The sequence below is a fragment of the Aptenodytes forsteri genome, unplaced genomic scaffold (genome assembly GCF_000699145.1).
Source record: "Aptenodytes forsteri isolate BGI_AS27 unplaced genomic scaffold, ASM69914v1 Scaffold155, whole genome shotgun sequence".
In the NCBI taxonomy this organism is placed as follows: domain Eukaryota; kingdom Metazoa; phylum Chordata; class Aves; order Sphenisciformes; family Spheniscidae; genus Aptenodytes; species Aptenodytes forsteri.
This window is the reverse complement of record NW_008794446.1, coordinates 7,225,861-7,251,780: the sequence shown is the minus strand read 5'-3', so window position 1 is coordinate 7,251,780 and position 25,920 is coordinate 7,225,861. Positions and strand designations below refer to the sequence as shown.

Sequence of the window (25,920 nt, the reverse complement as noted above, 5' to 3'; positions counted from 1 at the left end):
CCGGCCGTTATTGATGGGGAAGGAGCGGGCAGGTGTGTGTGGGAAGGGGCTCCCCCCGGCTGGCTTTGGGGGGCACCCGGGCAGCTGCCCATCGGTCACTTCAGCGCTGGGCTTGGTGCAGGTTCGTTGGACCTCCCTGCCCAAAGTCAGGCTGCGAGGAGGGTGGTAGCAGGGAGGCAGCGCTTTCCAGAGTAGTACCCTTGGATGGGCTCCTCCAAACAACCTATGCTGAGTTTCAGCTATTGGAAGTTTTAAAGGTTCCGGCTGAAATATTACATTAAAAAAAAAAGAAAGTAATTTTATAAATAACTATATATATCTACATCATGTGCTACTGTGAGCAGAACTTGCTTTTAATTTTTTTTTTTTTTCCCGAGGCTTCTTCAGCCTTCATACGCAGCCCCTTCTCAAATGGTGAGAGTTCAGATTGCCTGTCTGCCATGCAGAGTGGCGTTGCTGTTACTGGTCGGTTATGCATCTTCCTAATGTGCAGCCCAATAGTCAGATGGTGTTTGCAGCAAACTGATTTTTAATAACCATTCCGTTTGTAGATAAAGCAGCACTTCGCAGCTAGGAAAAGATGCTCCTTCAGAAAAGTTGTGCCCCTTTAAATGAGTGTATTAAGCTTGGTTGCATTATTGATTTCTGTCATAAACCTGGTATTTGTTTACATTAAATGTCTCAACTACTAAATGGTCACAACCATACCTTTTCTGAAATTAAGATGCAACCATGCTGAACATCCTGTATATAGCTTTTTAGTGCTTGATACATGTTTCAGGAACCTGCAACTGCTATTTTGCCAGGTGTGGTGAGCTTGTGCCACTGAGCAGTATTATCTCTGTAGTTGGTAGCTTGTCAGTGTCTCACATTAACACAGCACTGTCATGTCTACACTTCCAGGAGGCGCCTATAATATAAAATTGCTTAATGCTTTCTGTTAAAAGACACTATTTTCAGATTTTGATCATTTTGTCAAACTTCAGTTGTTCAAGCTGAAGTCTTTCTTGCCTTTCATTTTACAGGTAGAAATATCTTGGAGACATTCAGCAGCAATAAGTTGATCTTTGTTCATTTTTTCTTTTGGACAGAGGCACAAAATATATTTTTTTCCCCTATGCAAAACGAAATCACTAAAATCTATTAAACTAGGGGATTCAGGCTTGGGGAGAGGCTGCATAATTTGGCTTGGGGGTACAAGCACCTGTATGAAAGCTGTTCTTGTAAGAAAGAGTTCCCAAATTTGCCCAAGCCCTAAATCTAAGAAAAAAACCTCAGAATTTGTGTGTGCTCAGAGGTTGATACTGCTGAGCAGTTAGATTATTTGAAAAACTTGCTTCTATTGAATGTGTCAGAGGTTTAAAACTACGTAGAGCTCTCTGCAGTTACACCCATTGTGAGGAATGAGGGCACCAAGAATGGACAAACCCACTCCACTGTTATCAGTGATCACCTGCTGGGAAAGCCACCTCACTTGAAGTTATAGGAGGCAAAAGCTTGGACTGGTAGAAGAAGATCTTACAGGAAGGAGACTAACTAGGAGAAAAGAGTAAGGAAACAAAGGAGGGGGAAATTAAAGTTGAAGAGTGAGGGAGCGGGCCCAGTCTTGCTTCTAAGCTTCCTTGCTTTGGTATACATTTATGAAACAAATGAGGAAAATAGTTGTTCAAAATCTGAAGTTGATCTGTATAGGTACTGACAAGCTAATATCTAAAATCCTTACCTTGCTGATGACCCGTGGTGCTAACAGTATGATTTCCAAATGGATGGAGTGAAAGTTTTGTTTCTATGGATGTAGGAAGTAATACACAAAGTTGTATTAAATAATAAAGTTCTGAGGTTAAGAACATGAAATTGGGAATTGCCAAAAATCACCTGCCTGTACAGTCTCACCGAGTGTCTTCCCGAATTCAAAAGTATTTGGTAGTCTTCAGTTATGTGGCCATGGATGCCACCTTCTCTTCCTCCTTCCTCACTGGATCCCAGCCTCATTCAGTGCACAGAGCAGATAGTGCTCATTGACTAATTAACTGTGTAGTCCTATTTATTGTTAAAAGTGGGTCAGTGCCTCATTCTAACGTGTGTTACTCTAATCCTGCTTTGAGTACAAGATTATTAATTTACTTATAGGTTTTTCTGTGGTAATCGCAAAGGCTCCCCAAATACCGGATTATTTTCACAACATAAGTGATAGGAACGTTGAATGATAAGGAGAAGATGAACAGTGAAAATACAAGAAATACTCCAGTGCAGAAGTATTTCAATATGAGGGTATGAAGTGGAATGAGCAGGTGATATCCTCAGAGCTAACCAGGAGAAGTTTCTCTCACAGTGTGTGGTTAAGCTCTTCTGTGCCATAGATGTTTTGGATACATCTGACAGGGATTCCAAAAGTGATCAGATATTCTTGGAAGAAAACTCTGCTTGAGATTTAAATGCAAAATACAAGAAATACTCCAGTGCAGAAGTATTTCAATATGAGGGTATGAAGTGGAATGAGCAGGTGATATCCTCAGAGCTAACCAGGAGAAGTTTCTCTCACAGTGTGTGGTTAAGCTCTTCTGTGCCATAGATGTTTTGGATACATCTGACAGGGATTCCAAAAGTGATCAGATATTCTTGGAAGAAAACTCTGCTTGAGATTATTAAATGCAAAAAAAAAAAAAATCTCTGAATCAGACTCATCTTCCCCTACATATGGCTGAGAGTCTGCTGGGAAATCCTGCTTTATCCTTGCCTCATGCCTATGCTTTGTCCACATATCCACAGCCATCCAGTGTCAGAGATGAGGTACTGGGCTAAATGTGGCTTTGGCCTGACTGTGTGGCTTTTCATGTTCTTGGGAAACTAGACTGACCATGCCGATAGGCTCTGCCTGCTCTCAGAAGCTAGCACTGTTGCCCTCTGCCCCCAAACTACTTGACGTTTGGAGCACGTGTGTTCAAAGCACCATTCCTACTTCTTCCCCTGGAGCTGTGAGCGCTCAGCCTTCTGCATGGTTCATCTTCCATGCGTAAGGTGGCCAGCTGTCTACAAAATAGGAAACGTAGTTGGTGTTACCCATCTAAAGTTTGATTTAAAAAAAAAAAAAAAATAAAATTAATCCTTTTCACATAGGACCTCCATGACCAAAAAAAAAAGGGGAAGAAAAAATAGAAAAAAGTTTCCTCCAGATTTGTTAGCTGCCAAAATCTGCAGTGGTACTTTTCTAACAGACGTATATCCCACGTGTCAGCCCAGTAAGCAGCAGTGGCAGCAATACCTAATCTCAGAAGGCTGTAGAAGGAACAGAGGTAGGGAAATGACTGTCACTTGGCATTTGGGGGAAAAGGTAGGATTGATTAGTAGCGTTTTAAGGAGCAGCACAGGGAAGGATGGGTAGGGGGCATAGCAGCCTGAAAAATTTCTCCTTTTGTATCTGCTCTCTGTTCTCTCTGGCACTTTCAAACTTCTGCAAGAAGCAAACCGGCAGCCTGCTTTGCTGCATGCTGCTGGCTCATTCCTAGGGCACTGTCCCTTCTTGATGCCGTGTGAGGGAAGGTCTAGAGAAAAATGTCATCGTGGTATTAACATGTATCATGTCTATACATAAGTTAGACAAGTTAAAGTTGCATGGGCAACTGCAATTGTATTTGTTAGCTTTCAGGTAGTTTAACAGATGTGATATTCTTTTGCATGTAGACCTCATTATATATTGATAGATACGAGCTGAGGTATGGCTCTAAACATTTGCTAACTTCCACCCTGCTTTTTGCCATAAAGTACATGATATAGAGTGCTTACTCTTTCATCTTGTCTTTGATTCCTATAAATGTGACCAAAACAGAGAGGCGCTGAGCTAAGGAGCTCCAGGTGCTCTCTGGACCCAGCGGTGGCTGCAGCAGCATCGGTGGGTGGGTGCTGCTGTCTGCAGAGCTGCCGGTGGAGGAGCTGGCCACGGCAGCAGTGCTGCTGCTGCTGCCCGAGATCCCCATGCCAGAGGTTAGCTCACCCTCCCCTCGTGGGATGTTTTCACCTGGTTCTCTACCAGAAGGCCTTTCTCAAAGTCCTCCTAGGAAATCTGCAGTCGAAATACAGGCCTGTGTTTCTGTGAGGTGCCCATGATACCTCCCTGAGCGGCCTCGCTCTGTGTTTCTCCATGGCTGCTGAGAAAGCCTGTCTGTGAATAGGCTTTGTTGCCAGCCTGTGAGAAGGTGGAAAGGGGCATCAAGGCTTGGGTTGCGTTGGGTTAGCCTAATAAAAGCATTAAGGCTGTTTTCACAGCCCGTTGCCTGCATGTTATGCGGCCGGTCATAGCAGGAGTGGATAGTGGCCACCGCTGTAGCAACTCTGTATGGAATCGCTTGGTGGTTAGCTTAGCGAGCATTACTGCTTAGGTTTTGTGAAATCCATAGATACGCTAGGCTTGGTGTGGAAAGACCTATACATTTGTATATTTTATGCTTTTTAAAAGGTGTTTAAGTCTTTACCAGTGCATTCCTTTTTAAACAAAATGAAGCAGTGGATATAGAAAAAATGGAAAGATAAGCTATTCAGCAAAACAGATACTAAAGGTAATCTGTTGGATTGCACTTAATGCAATGAAACGATGGTCAGGATTATTCTAAACATGGATTTTTCTCATCTTTGGTAGCATTTCAGTATTTACAGCTTGAAGTATTTAGAAACAGTTATATCAAACTTTTAAATTTAAGTATAGTTGCGGTATGTCATATACTGGTCACTTTTCCCTGGGTTTGTTTCTTCTTTGCTTGTATACAGAAAATAGGTATTATAGTAAAGATGCATGGTTGAGAATTCTCTTTCCAAACCTTTTTGTACTTTTTGCAAGTGATGCTGTATTAGTTGTTGTATACTTCAGTTTTCTTTTTAGCGAGATGTTTCCCCTTTTAGTTTTCCTGATGCCTTTTCCAGGAGTTGATAGATGATACAATTTTCATCTTGTTTTGCTCTGAATATTTTTAAGAAATGGGGAGACAATTCTGAGAATTGAAGAGACATTTGGGACATTTGGAGACAGTTAGAGACAACTGAGAATTGAAGAGTAAAAACAATAACCAGTTAGAGATGCATGGGAGAAAATGAAAATTACTGATTTCACTTAATCACTTTTTGTCTCATATGTCAACTCCAGAAATCGGGAAATTATAGACATGGATTTTATTTTCGCTTTTACGTGTTTCCTCCCCATTTCATTTCCACATGAAAATTATTGGGGGGAGGTAAGGGAAAAGAAAGGAGGGAAGGAAAAATTTCTCAATCTGCAAAGTTATATGGGATTTTGAGGGGCAGTTTTAGCATATGAAACTTTTAAAAAATTTGTGCTATTAATTGGCTTTGAAACTGATTGGTCCTGTTTATATACTTCATGGGTTTTCCTTATTATATGGGAAATCATTCAAAGTCTAAATATTCCACAGGAATTACAGATACCTGAGGAGTACTGGTAATTATTTGTTTCTGGTAGTACCCACCCTGTGTTGGGTATTGAAGAATGTAAAGAAAGCACTATTACTGTTGTAATTGTTTTTCTGCTTCAAAGGCAAAGATGAAAAGGATTGTGTGTGGGGGATAGTTACATTATGTGAGCAAACTCTATATGCTATTTCTTAATAATTTGAAGTTTTGATAATGTTTTTTTAAGATACAGAGCATCCCCATTTAGTTTCTATCTAGCAGGTATTAGATAACTAATTTTTTGTAGGTATCACTGTAGGAGTGGGCCTTCAGGAAGGATTTGAATGCCCAGAAAATAGTGACCTTGGGGACCAGCTCAGAAAGAGTTCCATGTGTAAGGAACCACCTAGAAGCAAGTTTAGACTGCTGCGGGAAAAGTGGACAAATGGTAAGTGAGGGTGGGGTGATAAACACAGGCAGAAGCACTTCTGTAGAACCTCAAAAGCAGAAAAAATAATCTTGGTCATGAGGCAGCTGATGAAAACGGGGTCAGTGGAGAGATTTAGGTAGTAAGCTGATGTGGCTGATGTTTTCCTGATCTGTTGCTTTCTAGTAAATATGTAATGCACTACACTGCCAGAAAAATGGTATGGTGGATCACTGTGTATTGGAGATAAGTTGGAGTAGATCATGCTCTGTGTGTGTGGGTGTGTGTGTGCACGCGTGTGTTTGTTCCATGAGTCTTTCAGGAGTTAAAAAAGTTCCAATTGTGATTGTTTTGTTTGATCTTCAAAGATATTTTGTGCTTAGAACTTCTTTTTTTTTAATTTGCTTCCTAACAGCCTTTTACTCCTGACCTTTTTTTTAAATTGGAGAATAGAGATTTAGAAACAAAGTACAGATATACAAAAGTGAGAGTAGAGACATGCATTGTACAAGTCGTTTTCAGGTTGGTTATGTGATACGCAATTCCTGTAGTCTGTGGGTAGACTACCTCAACTTCAGTTTGCCTAATGCTGATGCAACGGGCAGGAAGACCTTTCCTTTCCTTTATGCATTCTCCCCCACTGTTGTGGAAAATATCCTAACATTCTGTTCAGGTTATCTGCACACATTTCATACAACTATTTATATAAAAAAAAAGTTGAGTTTTAGGTACAGGAAGGCTGTTAAAAACAAAAGCTTAAATGTGTGTGCTTTGTAAAAATTGGTGCAGTTTATTGAATAATTTGATGCGATATATTAGGAATTGTGAAAGCTTTTGGAGAGGGTAAGCTCTGAAAGCTATGGTATTAAGTAATTGCATTACTTTGAATTGCTGTTTCTGATAACAGAGTAGTGCTGATGACTCTTTTGAAAAAGTATCAATTTTAATTTGTATTATCACTGTGCTTTTGGACTTAGTCCATGACGAGGAGTCCTGCTGCTCTAGACTCTGTACTGAGATTTTTACAGAGCAAAAGGATGGCACCTCTATCCTTTTTTCAGTCTTTATCAGATGCTTCTATGATATGTGAAAGAAATTTAAAAAAAACAAAGACAGACCAGTCATTTAATATTATGGTAAAGATTGCTGTTCTCCCTTGCTTGCCCATGAATATCTCATCGCCTAGTGGGAGTGTTTGTAAATAAGGCAGCATTTCCCAAACTGTTTTGCTTCCTGTCTGCCGTTCAGCCAACTTGGTTCATTTGTGCTGTCTGCCCTCCAACTGCACTCTCTGTCACGGCATCCTAACCCAGGCGTGTGCTTTTACTTTTGCTCCTCATGCCTGGGGGTGTCATTCACTTTCTTTGTCTGCTGTCTCTATTTCAGTGATTCCTAGTCTGTGTTTCAAAAACATTGCATTAAATGAGAGGCATAAAAAAACACCAGAGAATCCACTTTCCCTAACAAATTGCAACAGTAGTGGCACAGTAGAGAAAGTAACACTGAGCTGCACATGCTAGTATGTATAGCACTTGTGAACTGTTACAGAGGTGCACAAGTGAGGTTAGCACCACAAGCACATGATTATTTCCTGATACAAACATGTCAGTACAAAACAAAGGAGGGCAAGCATAAGCTCCTCTGACACCTCGGTGCTTCTAGGAGACTAAAAGGACACAAGTCTTAAGTGACTTGCCATAGGTAGGCTTTGTATAAAAGTTTCATTGTTCTTGTCTCAATATTAGGATAGCTATCTCTGTAAAATTCCACTGGAGATACGGCACTGTAGTTTTTACTGCTTCACGTCTAGCTGAGATAACACCTTGTCCTTTGCACATGTATGCAATGAACCTATGATTCAGTTTATCAAGCTGTGTTGGGGTGAAAAGTGCCTGCAATGTTGCAGTGCTGGGAGTTTAAATTAAGATTACTTCTCTATAGAAACTTTTTTCCCAGCATAAAAATAATTGTAGTACAGTTTTTTAAGCAGTGATAATGGATTGAAATCATTCATTTTGCTATGTTTTATTACCTCGCCAGAAATCTTTAAATTGTTGTTTTGAAAAATATGTCAACAAAAATCTGTTGTGTGTGTAAAGGATCCTTTTTTATATTAAGAACAGTTTCTGGGATGATCAGTGCTGATACTAAGTTCATAAAAGCAGCAGTATAGGATATTATATTATTTGTTTACTGGTTAGTAAAATGTTAGAATGAAAATATCAGAAACGTCATCTCTTCAGAGAGTGCTAGTATTAGACAAGACAAGCATTAAACTAAAACCAACCGAAACCCACCAGTTCTGTTGAAGCATGTGTGTTGAGTTCATCACAGTAGTACTCAAGCACTTAGGCTGTGATGAGATCCTTTGTTCCTGAAAAATGTCTTTGTAATAGGTAAGGCAAAAATAACTATCTGGTTTTTTTCCTCTCTGGTGCCTGCATCTGACGGGAAGCCTACTTTCTGCTAAAATTCTGTGGGAGAAGAATTATATAAGAAGATATTTATTTTTAATTGCAGTTGTCACATTAAGCTGCAGTGTTACTCACCAAGCAAAAAATTATTAGATAATGTGTGTATAAAAAGTAGAAAACGTCTTCTGAATTTCTCAAGGTGTTATATTTAATTTCTTTCCAGAATTGCCAGGATGTAACTTCTGGCTTTACTATTGATGGAATTTAGAAGTTTCTTCTTGTTTTCACATATGTGCTTACATAATGTGTTAGCATTTTTTTTCCCCACTGGATTCCTAGTTGTTCCCTCACGCATCCATCTTTTCTCCTCAGACCTGCCTAGTCAACCTTTCTACTTTAAGGAAGTTGTTGCTTCTCTCCAAGGAAGAGCCTGTTGAAAATGTATACAACTTCAATGCATGGATAGTACTGTTACACAACAGAAAGGCATGTTCCTTTGACAAAAATAGCCAATTCAAGACTTTCCTAAAATCGTCTAAACTTACTTACCTAAAGTTATAATCAATGCTGTAAAAGAGAAAAGAAATAAACCTTAGAAGAAGTTTTTTATTTGTCATTCTAATAGCGCTGTGTGCAGCAAGTGCTCGCAACTGTTATAGGAAAGATCCAGATAGACAAATCAACTGCAGGGTCTGATGTAAATTAGTAAACACATGAGAACAAAAACTTTATAAGGACTAAGATCTTCTCTTTCCAGTTTAGACTTCTGCTTGTGTGGTGAAGTGTGCCCACTTCTGAAGACCTTCTCCTATGGATTGCTTATGATAAATCACTTCTCTTTTTTCATGCTCTGAACTACTGTCGTCTTCCAGAAGCAAGTGAGAATTTATGATTTGCCAAGTGTTTGGCAGGAGGAGGATAAAAGCCTTCTACTTCTCATGGAGAAAGCCAGGTGCCAAATACAGTAAAACTGCCTTGGCTGTTTAGGTATTTGCAGAGCTTTCATCACTGTAACAGCTGAATGTCCCTTCTTTGAACAGAAATGGAGTATGTAGTGAACGCTCTTTTTTGGTTCTATAGGCAATGCAGGAATTACTTTTTTTCTTTGTACCTGTGTAAGCTGCATCTTTTCTGTTAGTCTTAATTTTCTTGCTTGTTACTATAGGGAAGTTAGTTTAAGGAAGCTAGTGTTGAATTTTCTTTTGAAGGCAATAGTTACACTTACCACTGCTAGAGCTTTCTGTTCTAAATACGAGCTACTGACAAGAAAACTGCCGTCTGCTCCACTGAGCTTATTTTTGATGGTTTTCTTTTGATTGTTCCTGCGGAATATGTTTTCTTGTGGTCTTGGTCCCTCCGCTAGAGGTGTGTTTCTAGGCTGTTTGGAAGAGAACAATAGAAAGCCTAATAGTTGAAAGCCATCTTGAAATTGCTGTGGTACCAGTAGAATTGAGTGGTATGAAGGTGGATCAGCACTGGAGTGCAGCAATTTGTAGTAACGGCACAAGGAGGCTGATTGATATGGCCAAACGATTGCACTGCAGTAGAGAGATTGACTTCATACAGCTAGATAAAAGAAAATGTTCTGGAGTAGCTTTTGCTATCTGGAGTGCCCAGTTAGATATCAGTGTGCCAATAGAAAGCCTAAATTGTAGCTTTGAGCAGCTTTAAGTGGTTTGGATAGGCTTACGTAGCAAATACCAGCAGTAGAAAGGCAGCAGTGTCAAAGATCAGCTTTGTCATTCCCAGCAGCATCTTCAGCCTTGCTCAGCTCTGGGGTTGCTGCCCCAAGCCTGCTCCTGCTTGTAGCTTGAGCTGCCTGGCACTGAGGATGCTTCAGCCAGACTAGGAGCAGAGCACCTGGTGCTGTATTTGTGCCCTAGCAAGGCTACCTGCACCGGCTCCAGTGCTTTGTTTGGATAATGGGTGACTGCAGCTGTACCAGCTGTCTGGAGTTACTGGAGGTCAGCTCTGGGGTTTCTTCACACCGAGGGGACTCTTCACATGCCTTGCTGCTGAATGTGGCAAAACTTGCAGGCTTTCACTTGCCTCTTTCCAGTTTTAAGGATTTTGTGCATTAACTGTGTGTGTCCAACAGAGAAATGAAGGTACATGGTCTCTCAGGTTGACTCTAGCATAGTGAGGAGCAGTGGGAGAAGCAGAAAGGATTGGCTGTTTCTTAATTCTTCAACAGAGGCTGAAGGATTTGTAAAGCTGATGGTGTAATCTGAGGGAGTTGCTTGCTAGTTTGTTACAAATTGGATAGAATCTGGAGTTTCTGACAGAAGTATAAGATGAAATAGCAGATATACTGCTGAAATTATATAGTGTACCTTGAAATGACAGTTGTTCCTGGAAATTAAACAGTTTTTCTTGGTCTTTTACAGTCAAGATGTAGCATAAAAACTGCAGCAGTTTTTTGATAATGGCTGAAATGCAGGCAGAGAAAGCTATATTGGAAATGCATTTTTAAAATAAATAAACCCCAGTGTGAACCCTGAATAATTTATGGGCAAACTAGACTGAAACTACTCATAATTAAACATGGATTTGCTATCTTTTGGTTTTCTTGTATGAACGAGTTGTAGTATTTTTCACGATGCCAGAAAACGATTGTGTTAAAATGCTAACCTTCACAGTGCGAGTTAGGGACTGACTGTAGCAGGTAGGATGAGACAGTAACTGACGTTACTGCAGACATTAATATTTTCCCTGGTACAATAGTTCAATCATAAAATACTTTTCCTAGGCTTTTGAACGTAAGTTTCCCAAATGAAGGCAAAAGAGGGACAGACGTTTAAAAGACAAAAAAGACAAAGTTTTTTTGCTTTAAGGATGTAGCAAGAGGACTTGTGAAGTTTCTATGTGGCTGCTCCTGCTCCTTATGAAGGAGGATCTAGGGCATGGATAGCGGAGGGAGTTTTATTTTCCTATTCTCTTAGCTAACTTTTAAAACTTAAAAAAAAAAAAAAAAAATCATGTTGCAATTCATTAGTAATTAGCATCTTTAAAGTTCCTTAGGTGTATCCCTCAAGCCTGCAGAGTACACAAATAATGTTCTAGATTTGGCAGCAATACTTTAAGAATCTTTTTCGCTTGCAGAGCTGATCTGTATTGCAACTGAAGTATTTGGTTTATTTGATCTCTCTCCACATAGAGCTCTTCATTTGGGGTGCCGTTGCTGTTAGCCCTGGTTGGCTAGTTCATACAGCTCCAGTCTCAGGGAAAAAAAAAAAAAAAAAAAATCATGTTGCAATTCATTAGTAATTAGCATCTTTAAAGTTCCTTAGGTGTATCCCTCAAGCCTGCAGAGTACACAAATAATGTTCTAGATTTGGCAGCAATACTTTAAGAATCTTTTTCGCTTGCAGAGCTGATCTGTATTGCAACTGAAGTATTTGGTTTATTTGATCTCTCTCCACATAGAGCTCTTCATTTGGGGTGCCGTTGCTGTTAGCCCTGGTTGGCTAGTTCATACAGCTCCAGTCTCAGGGAGTGCAGCTGGGCAGCGTTTCCATCTGTCTGTAGTATGGATGCAGCTAGTCATTCTCCTCTTCCAGCCCTTCATATAATTTCATCTGGCTGTACTTCTTTTGCTGTTTCCTGTGCCTACAGCATGGAAATGGCTCACCAGGTTAGGTAGTCTCTTTTGGAGGGAAAAGTCCCATTCTGATGAAATTTGAGGGGTTATAATCTGCATTCCTTTAGCTCTGCACGAAGTTGCATTTTATTTCTTTTGAGGATTAGGATCAGGAAGTTGTTTCTGGGTCTCACCGGCTGGCTGCGAGTCCTCCCAGAAGTTCAAGTCGGATAGTTTGGTACAGGATGTTCTTAGTTGGATGTGTGCCTTCCTACCTTGGAGCTACCAATTACTCATGCCTGTTGGCTTCCAGTGGCCTGGCCATACTGATTAGTGTCTTTATAATTTGCTGTGGGTGTTTTTGCGGAAGCTTAATTTGAACTGCATCTTGTATACCATTGTAAACTCTTTTTTTGTTATCGAAATAATACCTGCCTGAGTGTTTTGTGTTAATTATGACTGCTTCTTGTTGTTCTCTGTAGTCTCATAGCATTGAATTCATTTATTTGTGGTTAAAGTACTATGTTTGTATGGCAAGGCCCTTGTTTCTAGACAGGGGATTAATTTCTTCTTACATCCTTCACACTTGCTTTCAGTCCAAAAGAGTTCTTTGGCCACATTTCATAAAATTGTTGCAACTTTATGAAGTATGAGGTAATAAAAATAGTCTTATGCTCTTAAGGAAGCTTTTAAAGTGTTTGTGCTTTGTGTGAAAGGACTTGAGATATTTTCAAATGTACATTTTCTGTGTATTACCCTTTAAAAGAACCAGTACATCCAGTTAAAAACTCTACTTGACAGATATATTTCCAAGATGCGTATGCAAGAATATAGGTTTTCTTAAAATAAGCTTGCCTTCTAGGTTTTTTTTAGTTGACTTATTTTCTTTCCAGTATCATTACCTGCCTTGTTATTCTTGCTTCTAAAGTTCAAACTCCTCATCGTTTCTGTCAAAGCTTTTCACTTTTCTGCCTCTTTCTGCATTTGTGCTGTAACTTCATGCTGCATATGCTGTCATTTAGCAACGTCTTTCATAAAGTTTCTTTTTCATTCTGTGCACTGATATGTTTTTATTTGTTTTGCTGAGAAGATAGGTTTGAAATAGTGTTACCAGCCTTTTCCTATTCTACCCCCCGCCAAAAAAATTATGTTAGAGATATTAGCAAATAAACCCGTGGTAAACTAAATTTTTTTTCTGAAACACTTTTCTTTTTTTCTTTTAGTTCCCGGAATAGATGGCGGTGGGTTAGCTGATGCTAGTCTCACAGATTCCTACTTTAGCACCAGCTTCATTGGCGTTAATGGATTTGGAAGTCCCGCTGAAACAAAGTATCCCATGATGCAGGTAATAGCAGTGAATTGTACAGTGTTTCATTAGTTCTGGCTGGCAATACACCAAGGAGGGAAAACTGTTCAAGAGGCAGGAGAAATGGAGCCATCTGTTATGTGTCATCTTGTAGGATATACAGAGTATATACTCACTTTAATCTAGCAAATAGAAATTAAACACTATCATTGCTTTAAAATTAGTCTGTTTTTATTGGCACTTACCTGAGCTGTTGCGTTGGGCTTTGCCACATATATTAACTCTGTGTTCCTAGATTTCTTTTTAGGCTCATAGCTTATTTTGATAGCCTTTTACTAAATATATAAAAATTAGATTTTGAAACATTTCAAAGATCAAGAGTCACTGAAGCAAAATGTGAACTGTCAAACCTGTAAATTACTAGGCAAAAATTTCAGAATTTGTAAACTCAGTCTCTGGTGCTGTTCAGTGATGTTGAATTCACATTTAAATCTTCTGAAATGTTTTCTTGTATTTATAGTGTTCTGTAGATGTTGGCATAGGAACTCCCATGAGGTGGAATTTATTGTGTAGGTAGTATTATGCAAAACTTACAGCAAAAGACTGTCATATTTAAAACCTAAATGAGTATCTGTTGAATTAACATATGAAGTACTGTAATAACTCCCTCAAACCGTTAACGCTTTTTAAAAGCTGAAAAGAAGATGGTCTCTCCCTGTACTCAAAGGTTTAACAAACCAGTTTCTGGTAAATGAAAGAGAGCACAAGTCAAACAGTTCGCACTGAGTCCTGACAACAACTCTCTTCTTTTATATCAAGGAAACTCTCCTTATGAGCTTACTTTGATCTCAATTGTGGCTGTATTATGGATTGAAAAATAACTCAGCAAAAGGTGGGAAATAATTAGGTGTGTTCCCTTTTTCTTTTCTTTTTTTTTTACTGCATGTTTTCAAGAAGGCTGGATTTTCTCATTCAACAGAATTGCAAAACTATGGAAATGTTTATTACTGACAGTGATGCATGATTTAAAAAGAAAAATCTTAACCTCTGATCCCGAAGTGTACTATTGAAGCTGGAAGTTACAAATTTTGGTATCACTGAGATCATATAATTTTATCCTTTTAGCGCAAAGTCATTATGTTTTGTATCCTTAAACTGTGTATTCTACAGCAATACTGGTGTCTCTCTAAACACAAATTTTTAGTTATAACGGTTTCTTCTAGAAAGACAATAAGGCATGCATCTAACATGAATGCTCATAGGATTTTTAAGTACTTTACTAATGCCTGTGAGATTACAGTCAAGGCATTGTGTTTCTCTTTTCTCAAAGAGAAGAAATTGTTGTGCCTCTTACCCATTGGAGGCTAAGGAAAATTACTTCTGAAGAAGGATTTTGTCAGTGTTGAGAAAGTGCTTACAGGCATTAAACTACAGTTTAAAAAGCATTCTTATACTGATTTTTTTTTTCCTTTGACTCATGTAATTTAAGTTCTTGTTTGCATAGGTAAAGCTGGTAACGCTGTCTGTTTTGATTGTGTGTCAGCTTCTAAATTAAGTCCATACTGACAAAGTTTAGCCACTTGGAATGCGGTTTTTCATGTCATTCAGCCTTTTGGAGAACAAGGCGGGGGAAAAATCTTAGTGACTTTTACTTTAAATAATACTAATGCTTTATGGTTTGGAACAGAGACTTTAAATCTGATAGATTGGTGGTTGTGTCAAGGATATACCTTTTGCTCTTTCTCTGAAAATTTGCCCTGATTTTGTCACTTGATTAAACCTTTGCAAAACTGGTTTATATAGACCCACTGGAGACTTCCTAGATGTTAGATAATTTCCCAAAGATGTAGTCTGCATTGGCATGTTCCAGCTTGAGTACATTCTTGCAGTTACAGCTCTGGCCTAATCTAGGCCTTGCCTGAACTCCAAGCAGGAATGCTCATCTGCTTCGTTTCCCTCTACTTTGCTTCCACTTCAGACTGAAGCAGCATGGAAGTGGATCTGTATTTAATGAAGGAGCTGCGTCTGTGTTAATTGGAGCAGAGGGGTGTATAAGGGAAAAGAGACTTATGCTATGGGCTTAGAGAAACTGAGCTGAAGATAAGTGAATAAGGAGCTGGGAAAGACTGAGCAAAGGGACTGAAGCCGAGAGGAGATGTTGGTGGGACACTCACAGAATGGGGACTGGAATTGCACAAGTGACAAACACAGAAATTGGGACAAAGAAACAAGTTGGCATAATGCAAAGTTGGGGCAAAGTAGGGTGGAGAGAACAAATCCATGTGCCTATTTCTCTCCAGGTCCTTGAATCAAACTAAAGATACTGAAAATTTAGTGTTCTGCCATCGATGAAACAACAGAAGTCTTCTGTAAAATATCTCATTAGCCTCTCAGTTTTGCTTTTGCAGATGAAAACATCAGTTCCATCTATGAGTTACTTAGTCATCTCTGGTGGATCTGTGCAGTTCACAAATAGATGCATCACTGATGCAATATGAGGAAACTTTTTCAGCTTGTTTCTTAAAACTGGGAAGTTGCACAAACATGCAAATAAACACACTGCTAGAAAAACACTAGTAAGATACAGTCAGATGTTAAGAAATGTTAAGTTTAGGTTGCCAATGCAGCCTTGAGGTTATATATTGAGATGTATTCCTCATAACATTATACAGTTTTTTCAGTGGGAAAATTATAAGTGGGACTTATTCAGGACACAGGATGCTTGGTGCATGCATAATGAGCATCCATTTGACAGTTGATAAAATGTTCATCTTGCAGTTCCATGCCTTACTCCTGCATGCTGTTAACATCCTTCTCGTGAAGACTGTTAGGTGGCAGTGTGCTTTCCTGTGCAGGTTACAATTATTGCATCTGACTTTGTGGAACACTTTCCTTATGAACGAAGAAAGTAGTCTGTATTTTATAGAGGCATGGGAAGAAAAAGGATGGCAATTAAACAATGTCTGTCTGTTCATCCCCCCTGCCCCTCGCAACAGTGCTGGCAAACTAGAGACCCCAGAGTTTTTGAAACTAACCTGTACAGCTGGAAGGTGAGGAACGGAGTTAATGACCACTTGTAGAAAGCTTGGTTCAAGTTGCTTAACTGGCCTCAGTCTAGCAAAGATAGTAATAGTCAGTCTCTTCTGGGTAACGCTCATTTTCTTTTACCGTGAGATAATCTTTCTGCAGTCCATGCTTTATTGACTAGATACCTTTGAACATAATCATCAGGGATTCAATAAACGAGTCTTTTTGACTATTCCTAATTGATCTCCAGAATGTATTTGTCATGTGCAGCAAATAAAACAGGTTTGTTGAAAAGAGTATGTGATTGTGTATATTGGGGTTATCATAACACATATGTAATAGAGCCAAATTGTCTTAAGCAAAGCTATGTCAAAATTTTGCAATCATCATGTTTTTGTGTGCAGTGCATAATCTGCATTATGGTGTTAAGTAAGCAGCAAAAGGAAGGAAAGGAAAAGTGGATTGTATCATGACGAATTGGGGAGGGGATGTGCTGCTTTGATCATAAATAACGTAGGTGACTAGTGGTCAACATTTCTGCAGAATGGATATTTCTGACTTTGAGATTTCATTTGTATGTGTTGAAGACTATTTTACGAGATCTAGAACATCTCATTGGGGTTAGATTAGTGGTGAAGATGCAATTAATGGCAATGCTCAGTTTGCAGTGGAAAAGAAGAGTGAAAATCCTTGGTACGGTTTGGAAGAGGCAAGATTTTTGAAGTGGCCATGGCTCTAATTCTTTTTTTCTTCCTTTCTGAAAAATATCTCTTTGCCTCATCCTTCTACTCCTCCTACCTCAAAGGTCTTTGCTGTTAGCCAACCTTTCTTTGCCCCCCCATGGGCCTCTTCTGTTGTTTCTAACTAGTTTCCTATTGATTAGTAGTTTCCTGTCCTCATTGGTTTGCGTTTTCCTGTAATACAGTTTTGTTTCACGTGCCTCTTCCCTGAATCTGCATGTGCTTTCATATACTGCATTAGCAGTATTGGCTTTCAGCTTATCAAAATGTATATTTTCTGTTTTCCCCTTCTCTAACTATATAACAGAGCAGGCCTGCACACACACAGCCCACAGGCTGCATGCTGTCCTCAAAGCTGTTCTTTTTCTTTTTGGCATACAGCAGCCAAGAGACAGTCAGAGGTGTGGTTCAAGAAGCAGCTCATTGCTTTTGGCTTTTGTAGCAGTGAGGAGGCAGGAGCTGGCTGGCCAGGATGCCTGTGATGCTTGGCTGTTTGCTCAGTCACTCTGCATGTGCCACTTGGCTAGCTGGTGTCTGTGTTCCTCTAGCATTAGTGCTGCCCCTTGACTAACTCGTGGCTTGATCAAAGATACAGGTGGTGCTGGAAGGAGCTTTAGCAGTATTATGTTGGGATGGTAAAAGGATATGTGAATCATCTAAGGGAATTTATAGCAGGATGAGGCAGAGGAGTACCTTGGTGTTAGAACTTCTAATATATTAGAATTGAGCAATTTGGTTGTAAGAGCATAAAACAGTAGAAGGTGTCTTCATGTATGTTACTTCACAGAAATCCAGTTTTCCTTATTTTGATAGGATGATATTTATAACTACATGGCTTCTGTTGGACTGCAGGTTATGTAGAAAGTAAGAATCACAACTTTTCAGTTAATCACTCTAATCAAAATAAAAAAGGACTTAACAGTCTTCAGTATTAAAGTTGGCAAGGTCAAGCAATGGAGAAGAATTGGTCTTGCTTGCTTTCACCATGCTAATGTTGGTTTACTAAGTGTTCTTCAAAAGCCTGAGAAGTAGAGACCACGCTCACTTCAAAGCCTTGCAGCTGAATAAACACAAAGACCTTTGTTCCCATTGCTGCATCTGCCAAGAGTTGAGTAATAAAACTCTCCTTATAGCACAGAAGCTTGTAAATGTCTTCAATTTTTAACTGTTGAGAACTGAGTGGAACTACAGCTGTGCTATTTTAAATATAAAATTATGCAGTTGTTTACATAATGCTTTCTGAAGAAATCCAGTTGCTTTAGCTCAAACAGTTGAGTGGAACATGCTGTAGATGGTGCCAAATATGCTAACCGTTGAAGACAAGTTTTGGATTGTTTAGAAAAGAAAGCAAAAGATATCACCCTTTGTAGGTCACAGAATCTGACAACTAAACAATGATTTGTTTGGTTGTGACAATCTCATTCTTTTGCAGGATGACTCCTTTTATAGTCCAATTAACATTATTCTAAAAATTACAAAGAAATATTCTGAAATATAGTTCCAGTAGAACAGTATTAAGATGAAGAGAATAGCTTGTGTCGTACTACAAAATATTTTGAGATAACGTACTTAGCACAGAAATGAACCTGAGGAAAGTGCTTATTTTCTCAGCGTTAGGGCGAGGAATATGGAGACGGAACAAATGCCATCTCTTATGTATTTTGAGGAAAATAAATGGTAGAAAAGAAAGCAAAAACCCTCACTTAAGATAAGTGTTGTAACATAAGCTATGTAAAATTAGACCTAATTGTGTGCAGCAAAGCTTTATTCATCCTCTATCTTGATGAGAATTTTGTAACTATATACTTTAGTGGAGGGAGATGAAAGCAAAACAAACTTGTCTTAAGTGCAGCTATAATTTTGGGTTTCACTACTGAACACTGAAGGGTGGAGGCAAGGTGGTGTATACCTTTAGAAGGTGGAAATACTTCTTGTAACACTTCTCTTCCTAGCATACTGCACCAAGGAAGTATTGAAAAGAAGGTGAATGGTGTCCTGGGCTGCGTTAGGTAAAGCATTGCTAACAAGTCAAGGGAGGTGATCCTTCCCCTCTGCTCAGCACTGGTGAAGTCACACCTGGAGTGCTGGGCTTCTCAGTGTATGAGAGACATGGACATACTGGAGAGAGCCCAGCGAAGGGCCACAAAGATGATGAGAGGACTGGAGCATCTCTCCAGGAGAGACTGGAGCAGCCTCTCCTGAGGCTGAGAGAGCTGGGGCTGTTCAGCCTGGAGAAGAGAAGGCTTGGGGAATCTCATCCATATACATAAATACCTGAAGGGAGGGTGCAAAGAAGACAGAGTAGGCTGTCTTCAGTAGTGCCCCATGACAGGACCAGAGGCAATGGCCACAAGCTGAAACACAGGAGGTTCCCTGTGGATATCAGGAAACACATTTTCACTGTGAGGGTGACTGAGCACTGGCATAGGTTGACCAGGGAAGTGGTGGAGTCTCCATCCTTGGAGATACTCAGAAGCCATCTGGACATGGTCCTGGGCAACCAGCTCTAGGTGGCCCTGCTCAAGCAGGAGGGCTGGACCAAGTTGGCCTCCAGAGGTCCCTTCCCACCTCAACCCCTCTGTGAGTCTGTGAAAAGTATCTAATCCTCAAAACAGTTATTAAAATAGCAACCTAATATGGAAATTATTTTTACAGTGATGCTGTTGATCTGCTGTCAGTGTTGTCTTAAAGTCTGTGTGAAAGTAACACTTTTTTTAAAAGACCTTAACTTGCAGCGGTTCTGAATAGGAAACATTAGTACGCAATAGGCTATCTTACGTCTAGGTAAGATAATGATTCACTTTGACAAATGTTTCATTTTTGACACAGTACCTTTTCACGCAGTCTTTTCCTAAGAGGAGATGAGTTACTTTGATTAATCCTGGTGCTTAAAGAAAGAGTAAAAACTTCTGAACGACCATATTCCCCTCCTGTAACTTAATTGCTTGAATATTCAGGAATTAACACAGCATTCTGAAAAACCTTTTCTCAATTTTTCTGTGAAATTAAAGAGCCTATATTTTGTTACTGGTGGAAGGTTCAACAGTGGAAGAACTTGAAGCTGAAGCCTCAGGTTAAATCCTTGGACAGGGATGAATGTGATAGTTTTTGTTCTGCAGTAGCTTTCTTTTGAGATGTGAACAGAAACAACTTTTTAATTCCTTTAAAGGGAGAGGGGCAGGATGTATGCCAGTCAGCCTAGTTGAATTTTAACTAGTGCTTAAAGAACCTCAATAAATCATAGCAATAGGGAGGCAAAGAAAAGGAGTTTATATGGAACTGAGTGACTTTGGTGTGGCGCTTCATTGTAACAAAGTTGTCTTTCTATATTAACTTCCATATGGTGAAAGTCATGATGTACTAAACAAGTCTGAAGCTCTCATATATGTGTGCTTGCCTTGCCTGGCAGGCTTAATAGGAATGAATAGTTCGTTTTCTTCTCCTGTTAATGGTTGCTCTTACCTTTCTGGAGCCTTTGTCTCTTGGGCTTGAGGTTCTTGTGATTGCATTCTTCTTGAAATGGAATTTGTATGAAAAATAGTTCAACGCCATTAGAAGAGATTGAGAAGTGTTATTTAAAATCAAAACTGCCTTCTGGAAAACACAAATAACAAATAGTACTTGGGTTTTCTTTTCTTTCTTTCAAGACATTTTCAGACTGGCTTGGTAAAAATCAGATATAGAGCGTTTAAGACTAAATGCTTTTGGGTGTGGTAGAAATTTTAATATTAAAACAGTTTAAAAATCCTTTACTGATTACATGCAGGACTTCTATGAGTAATGTTAAGGTAAGAAGCTTGTGCATGTGTAATAAATTGACCAAAGTGAAAAATTCATGAAAACAAGTGGTGAAGTGGAGGTTTTTAACCTCATTCAAGGTACAGCTTACAAGCAGTTGTTAAAGCAAGAGCTGCCCAAGATCAGTGAGAGAAGCTTTGGTTTCTCAGAATCCTGGTTCATGTAAAATATGTTTGCACCTTGAACAAGACTTGACTTTGTAAAAAGCACAGTTGATGTTTGTAGGCTTTGATCGTACTGTGCTTTCAGAATCCTGAACAATGTGTTCGGTTGCAATCTGTTGTCTCCCTTGCGCGCGCTATATGTTTTTAGTGATCATAGCAGCACTGATTTTCATCATCGCAGTCACCTATTCACATTGCAAGTCTGTTAGTTGAATGGTTAACTCCTGTACTTGAAGAGGTAGAATATTGATGGCACAAAAGTGCTTTGTTCCAGGTTTAAGCCATAAGCTTAACCATCTTTGATACCAGCCCAGATCTCAGTATCATATTTATCCCCGTTCCAACAGACCTTTTGCATTAAAATTATTATGAAAATCGGAGCGTTATAAATAGACATTAACACTGTTTTTATCTATTCCTGGACAAATTTTGTGCAAATCTGAAAGGATCACTTTAGGAAATGTTGTCCTAAACCACTTCCTCTTACAAGGATCAGTGTGGATGTATCAAATGCCAAGAAAAGATGCGTAACAGGGATGCTTTTTAAATATTTGTGAGAAACTATTTAACTTCTTTCCATTGCTTAGTCAGGAAGGGAATATGATGTATGAATAGTTGAGCTACTATAATCCAGAAATTATTTATTTTGATGTATTCTTATTTCGATGACAGCGAGCAGAAGGATCCCTGAACTTGGGCAAGATTGTTAACTTAGTGTGGGTCTCCCAAAGCGTTACCTTGTTTTGTAGAAATAAGTAAACTTTGTGTCACTAGAGGCTTCTCTTTTGTGCAAAGAATTAATTGTTGATCACTAACCTTTTAGTGAGAGTTACATTGTGTCGGTGTCAGTTCAGTATATTTAGGAACATGAGACACTTGGCATCAAAATAAAGAAAGAGCATATAGCAAACAGCTTTCTTCAGCTTTTCCAAGACTTAAATGAAGGTTTACATATGTATGTACATGTGTAAATACTTACACATATTGTCCTAGGACATCTGTATGTGCTACAGTTCTGTTTCATATAGTACTACGTACTTGTACTGAGTGGCGAATTGTATCAGAGAAGCCTGAATGATTGTGGAAAGCTTGCTGTAGCAATGGAGCACAGATAATGGAAATAATACATGGGGAATAAAGCATTGAGGGATTGAGCATGTTGTTGGGAGGGTAACGTTTGAAGATACCTGCTGAAGTACCTAAATTTTAACAAAACTTTCTTCAAGTTACTTTTCTAGTAGTGCAGGCTATTTTTTTTTTTTTTTTTTTTTTACACAACTTGCTTTCCACATAAAAACTACTTTATACAATCTATTCATTCTTTTAGACACAAGTATTAAAAGCTGCAGCTTCTGGTGAAGTCAGTGGCAGTATGTAAACTGCAAATGTTGAGAAACTTGAATTGCAGTAGGTTTACAGTTCTACCATACTGGATAACACTCCAGCTTCTGTTGGTTCTCCTCTGTTCTTACCAAATTTACTCCAGAATATTGATCTTTCTGGTCAAGAATTAGATGAAATGGCATTGAAGTATAATGTAGTAAGCTTCTTACCCTCTGCCACCAGCATTGAGATTGGCCGTGGAAAAATGTGAGCATAAAGAGCAGCTCCAGTGACCATTTTGAGTCTTAGTCTGTGTCTAGACTACTAAATTAAATGTGGCTGGAAATTTTCCTTGATGCTTAGGTCCAGCTGGCACAAAATGGCCTGTTTATGCTGGTGTACGCTCACCCGGTAAAGCAAAGGCTGCATGCAAACTGTCTATTTGAAGGGATCTCAAATCTTTTCACTGCTGAATAGTGCCTAGAAATTGGCTGGGGGAGAGTCCTGGTTGATGTGGGCCAAAAGCATGCCAGGGAATATTTTAACAAATTACTGGTAGTCTCACTTAGTGATGGAGAACACTTCCTGACCTTGCCTTGCTTTTCTTCTTGCACTTTTTCTTCCTGTTGGGAGACAGGAAGAAAATGGTCAAAGAAAATAACAAGCAGGAGTAAGGAGAGAGTATCAAAGCAGTGGTACCTCTTAGAGCAGCACTGCCTCACTTAGTCCAGTTTATTGCTAGCCCATATCTCTAGAGGAATGTAGGAGAAGCAGGTGGAGCCTAGGAGGAATTGAGAGGGTTTCAGATGTCCTGCTGGCTTACAAGAATTGCATGATTTTGCTGAAAGGTCTCAAAAGGTTCTTTTGTTTTTTAGAAAGAATCTATCAAATGCTATACTAATTTGAGTATTTTTCTTTGGAAAAGTTTCATGTTGTGATGATAGTGTGTAATAAAGGGAGGAGTTGTTTCATGAGCACAGTGTGAAAGAATGTTTAAAGGAGATAAGTAATTAGCTTATCTAACATTTTGACGTTGTACAGGAAGAGAACCGTAGGTTTGGTAGACCCTCCCAAGTTAGAAGAAATCCATGAAGATAGTGTTTTGTTTTAATAGACAGTTGTTTTTGGTTTGCATTGCTCTTTTGCGAAATGCTTTATTTTACTAAATGTTTTTGTCAACTACAAACCACTGTCTGCTTAGAGTATTTATTAAGTGGGGAATGAGCACAGGTTTCATAGTCTCTTCTTAAAACTTTCTAAATATCATCCCCAATGCTCTCACTTAGTCTTTTACAGCTTTAGTTTACATGTACAGTTTTGTCTTTTATTTTTGCAGAGGATGACAAATAGCAGCAGCTCCCCTAGCCTTCTCAATGACAGTGCCAAGCAGTACGCAGGCCATGGTAAGTACTTTTAAAGTAATTTGTATAAAAGTATGTTTGGAAATTTAAGAGATTCACTTTAGTAAAACTGAGACTTAAGGGAATTTTTTTTTCTCTCCTCTGATTTGATTTGAGATGCAGTAGAAATTTGTTTTTTAATAGTAGTGTATTGTGTGATTACTTGTAATCCAAAGCTGAAGTGCTACTGAACTCATAAATTTTCAGCCTTCTCTTTGCTCCAGTGGGGAAAAACTAAAAAAAACCCAAAAAACAAAAAACAAAATAAACCTAAAAAAACCCCAAAATCATTATTGGTCTTGTTGCTTCAAGTGCAATGCTAGTTTGGATATCCACTGTAAAGCACTGATATCTTAAATAAGCATTTACATTGCTCCACAGTAGTATCCCTTTTTATTGTGCTTTTCAAGTAAGTTATTGTGTGGAATGAATGTACAGGTTTTTATTATTAAATTTAGGCTGGACAGTTTTTGTGAAATGTATCACATAACTGATGATTTTTAACAGATACTAAGTTTTGTCCTGTAAACAGTACTCTACATCTTGTATTTTTTTCCTCACTATTTGGAACATGGTTTTCAACCAAACAAAATGTCTCCATAGTGCAGGCCAACATACTCACTAAATTACTGTGGAGGGTATATTGAACTTCTGTAATGTACTTTTCAGAATTGCTTTCCAAATTATAACAGGTACTGCAGATTATTTCAGCTATAGCCGTCAAACTGACTTCTTTAAAGGAGAGGATACTACTTCCTTATGGCAAGGACATACATTTAAAATGCATTTCTGCTCTGAAGATTGCTGTGTAAATGATGTTCTAGAAATCCATTTGCATGTCTGACCCTGCAGCTAGTCTACTTACTAGGGTTATAATTTTTTAAGCATGGTAGTAACCACTGTAAAATTAACTTGCTTGAAAGTTGAAATTTGTTGGGTTTTTTTCTTACTCCTGGTTCATTTCCAGTAGGTTTTGTGGTTAATTCTACTTCTTTTGTCCCACCGAACAATTAGCTATTCAAGGCAGTGGAGGTCTCCAGTTTTAAATGCAGTCAGAGTTTGACTGTGACAGGCCAAATAGTGATGGTGATGCATGCGAAGAAGAGAAACCAGACTGACTTTTGGAAACCAGTTTAAATTCTACTGTGTCTCAGGTCCTTTTCTTGCCCCCCTCCCTAAGCTGTGCTTCACTTGTAGAATTACTCCTTTAAGGAGTATTGATTAATGTTGAAGAAAGTGTTTCATCAAAACACCAATGTTTACAGCTGGCAGTCATCTGCTAATTTGACAGGTCTGCCCATGCAGTTTGAGAGTTTTAAGTCACATCTGTGATTGTTACTCAGTTTTTGGTGCTTCAACTCTGGAAGGGATGCATAGGGAGGAATAAAAAGCAATAAAAAGCTATTAATAGAATGTAGACTTTTGCTACCTTTAGTTCTGATTTAAATTTGTGCAGAACAGTGACAGGACAAGTAAGATCCACATCATTATTTGTAAGACTGTGTTATGTAGAAGATTACTAATTTCAGGTAACTGGGGAGGAAGGCTTTGAAATGTTAGATGGACATTAAATAATGTCAACAGCAATTAAATTTACTAACTTCTGCTAACGAGCTCCACTTCAATTGAGCAGTTGCATAGAATCTAATAAATGCTGCATTTTTTAGCAGTGTGGTTGCTAAACTTAGTTTTGTCAAAAGGATTCTTTCCGTACAGAAATGTTAAAAAAATGTAAAATTTCTTTTTCATATTAGAGGTATATAACATGCTGGTTTACATTCTTTTTACAGATCCACTAACTTCACCAAATTCATCCTTGTTTAATGACTTTGCTGCCCTCAGCGTGTCTCAAAGGAGGAAGGTAGGCAACAACTAATTCTTAAGTAGCATATTTGTATATGAACTGACAGGGAAGAAGATCTGGAGTAACTTTAAATGCTATGTGAAATAAGGATGATTCATGTAATGTTTCTAGATTTATTTTACTATGTCGCTGCAGATATAAATAAGATCTTACTACTTCCTTTTAGCTACACCAGCTCAGACTGCTGCTGCTATTAAGAAATATTCCAAGCACTTGTAAACTGAAGTTTATAAGAATGCTTTGAATATGAACACTAGGACATAGCCTATTGAATTTGAAAGCAAATGATTGTTACTGTACTGAGGCACAAGACAAGCCACCTGCAAGCCTTCATGGCAACAAGTTCTGAAGACATTAAGAATCATTCCCCCATTTATTTATACCTGTTGTGAAGTAATTCTTACAGTTTGAAATGCATTTAGTTTGAAAGACACTCTATAATATTATTGGGAAGCTAGAGTTCAGGATTTTTTTCCCCCC

The 25,920-nt window shown here is 38.8% G+C and overlaps 1 protein-coding gene across 2 annotated transcripts in view; it reads left to right on the top strand.

Annotated features, from left to right (window-relative positions):
- The first annotated feature begins 5,719 nt into the window (after positions 1–5,719).
- PAN3 (PAN3 poly(A) specific ribonuclease subunit) overlaps positions 5,720–25,920 on the top strand; it is a 78,124-nt gene continuing 57,923 nt past the window's right edge. Inside the window, exons 1-4 of one of the 2 annotated variants that reach the window (XM_019474865.1) lie at positions 5,720–5,845; positions 13,042–13,163; positions 23,513–23,579; positions 25,367–25,437. In XM_019474865.1, the coding sequence (XP_019330410.1) occupies positions 5,788–5,845; positions 13,042–13,163; positions 23,513–23,579; positions 25,367–25,437 (318 nt within the window). In that variant the 5' untranslated portion in view covers positions 5,720–5,787. Of the gene's footprint in view, positions 5,846–13,041; positions 13,164–23,388; positions 23,580–25,366; positions 25,438–25,920 lie in introns of those variants that run through there. The other variant, XM_019474866.1, reaches the window with a different exon arrangement.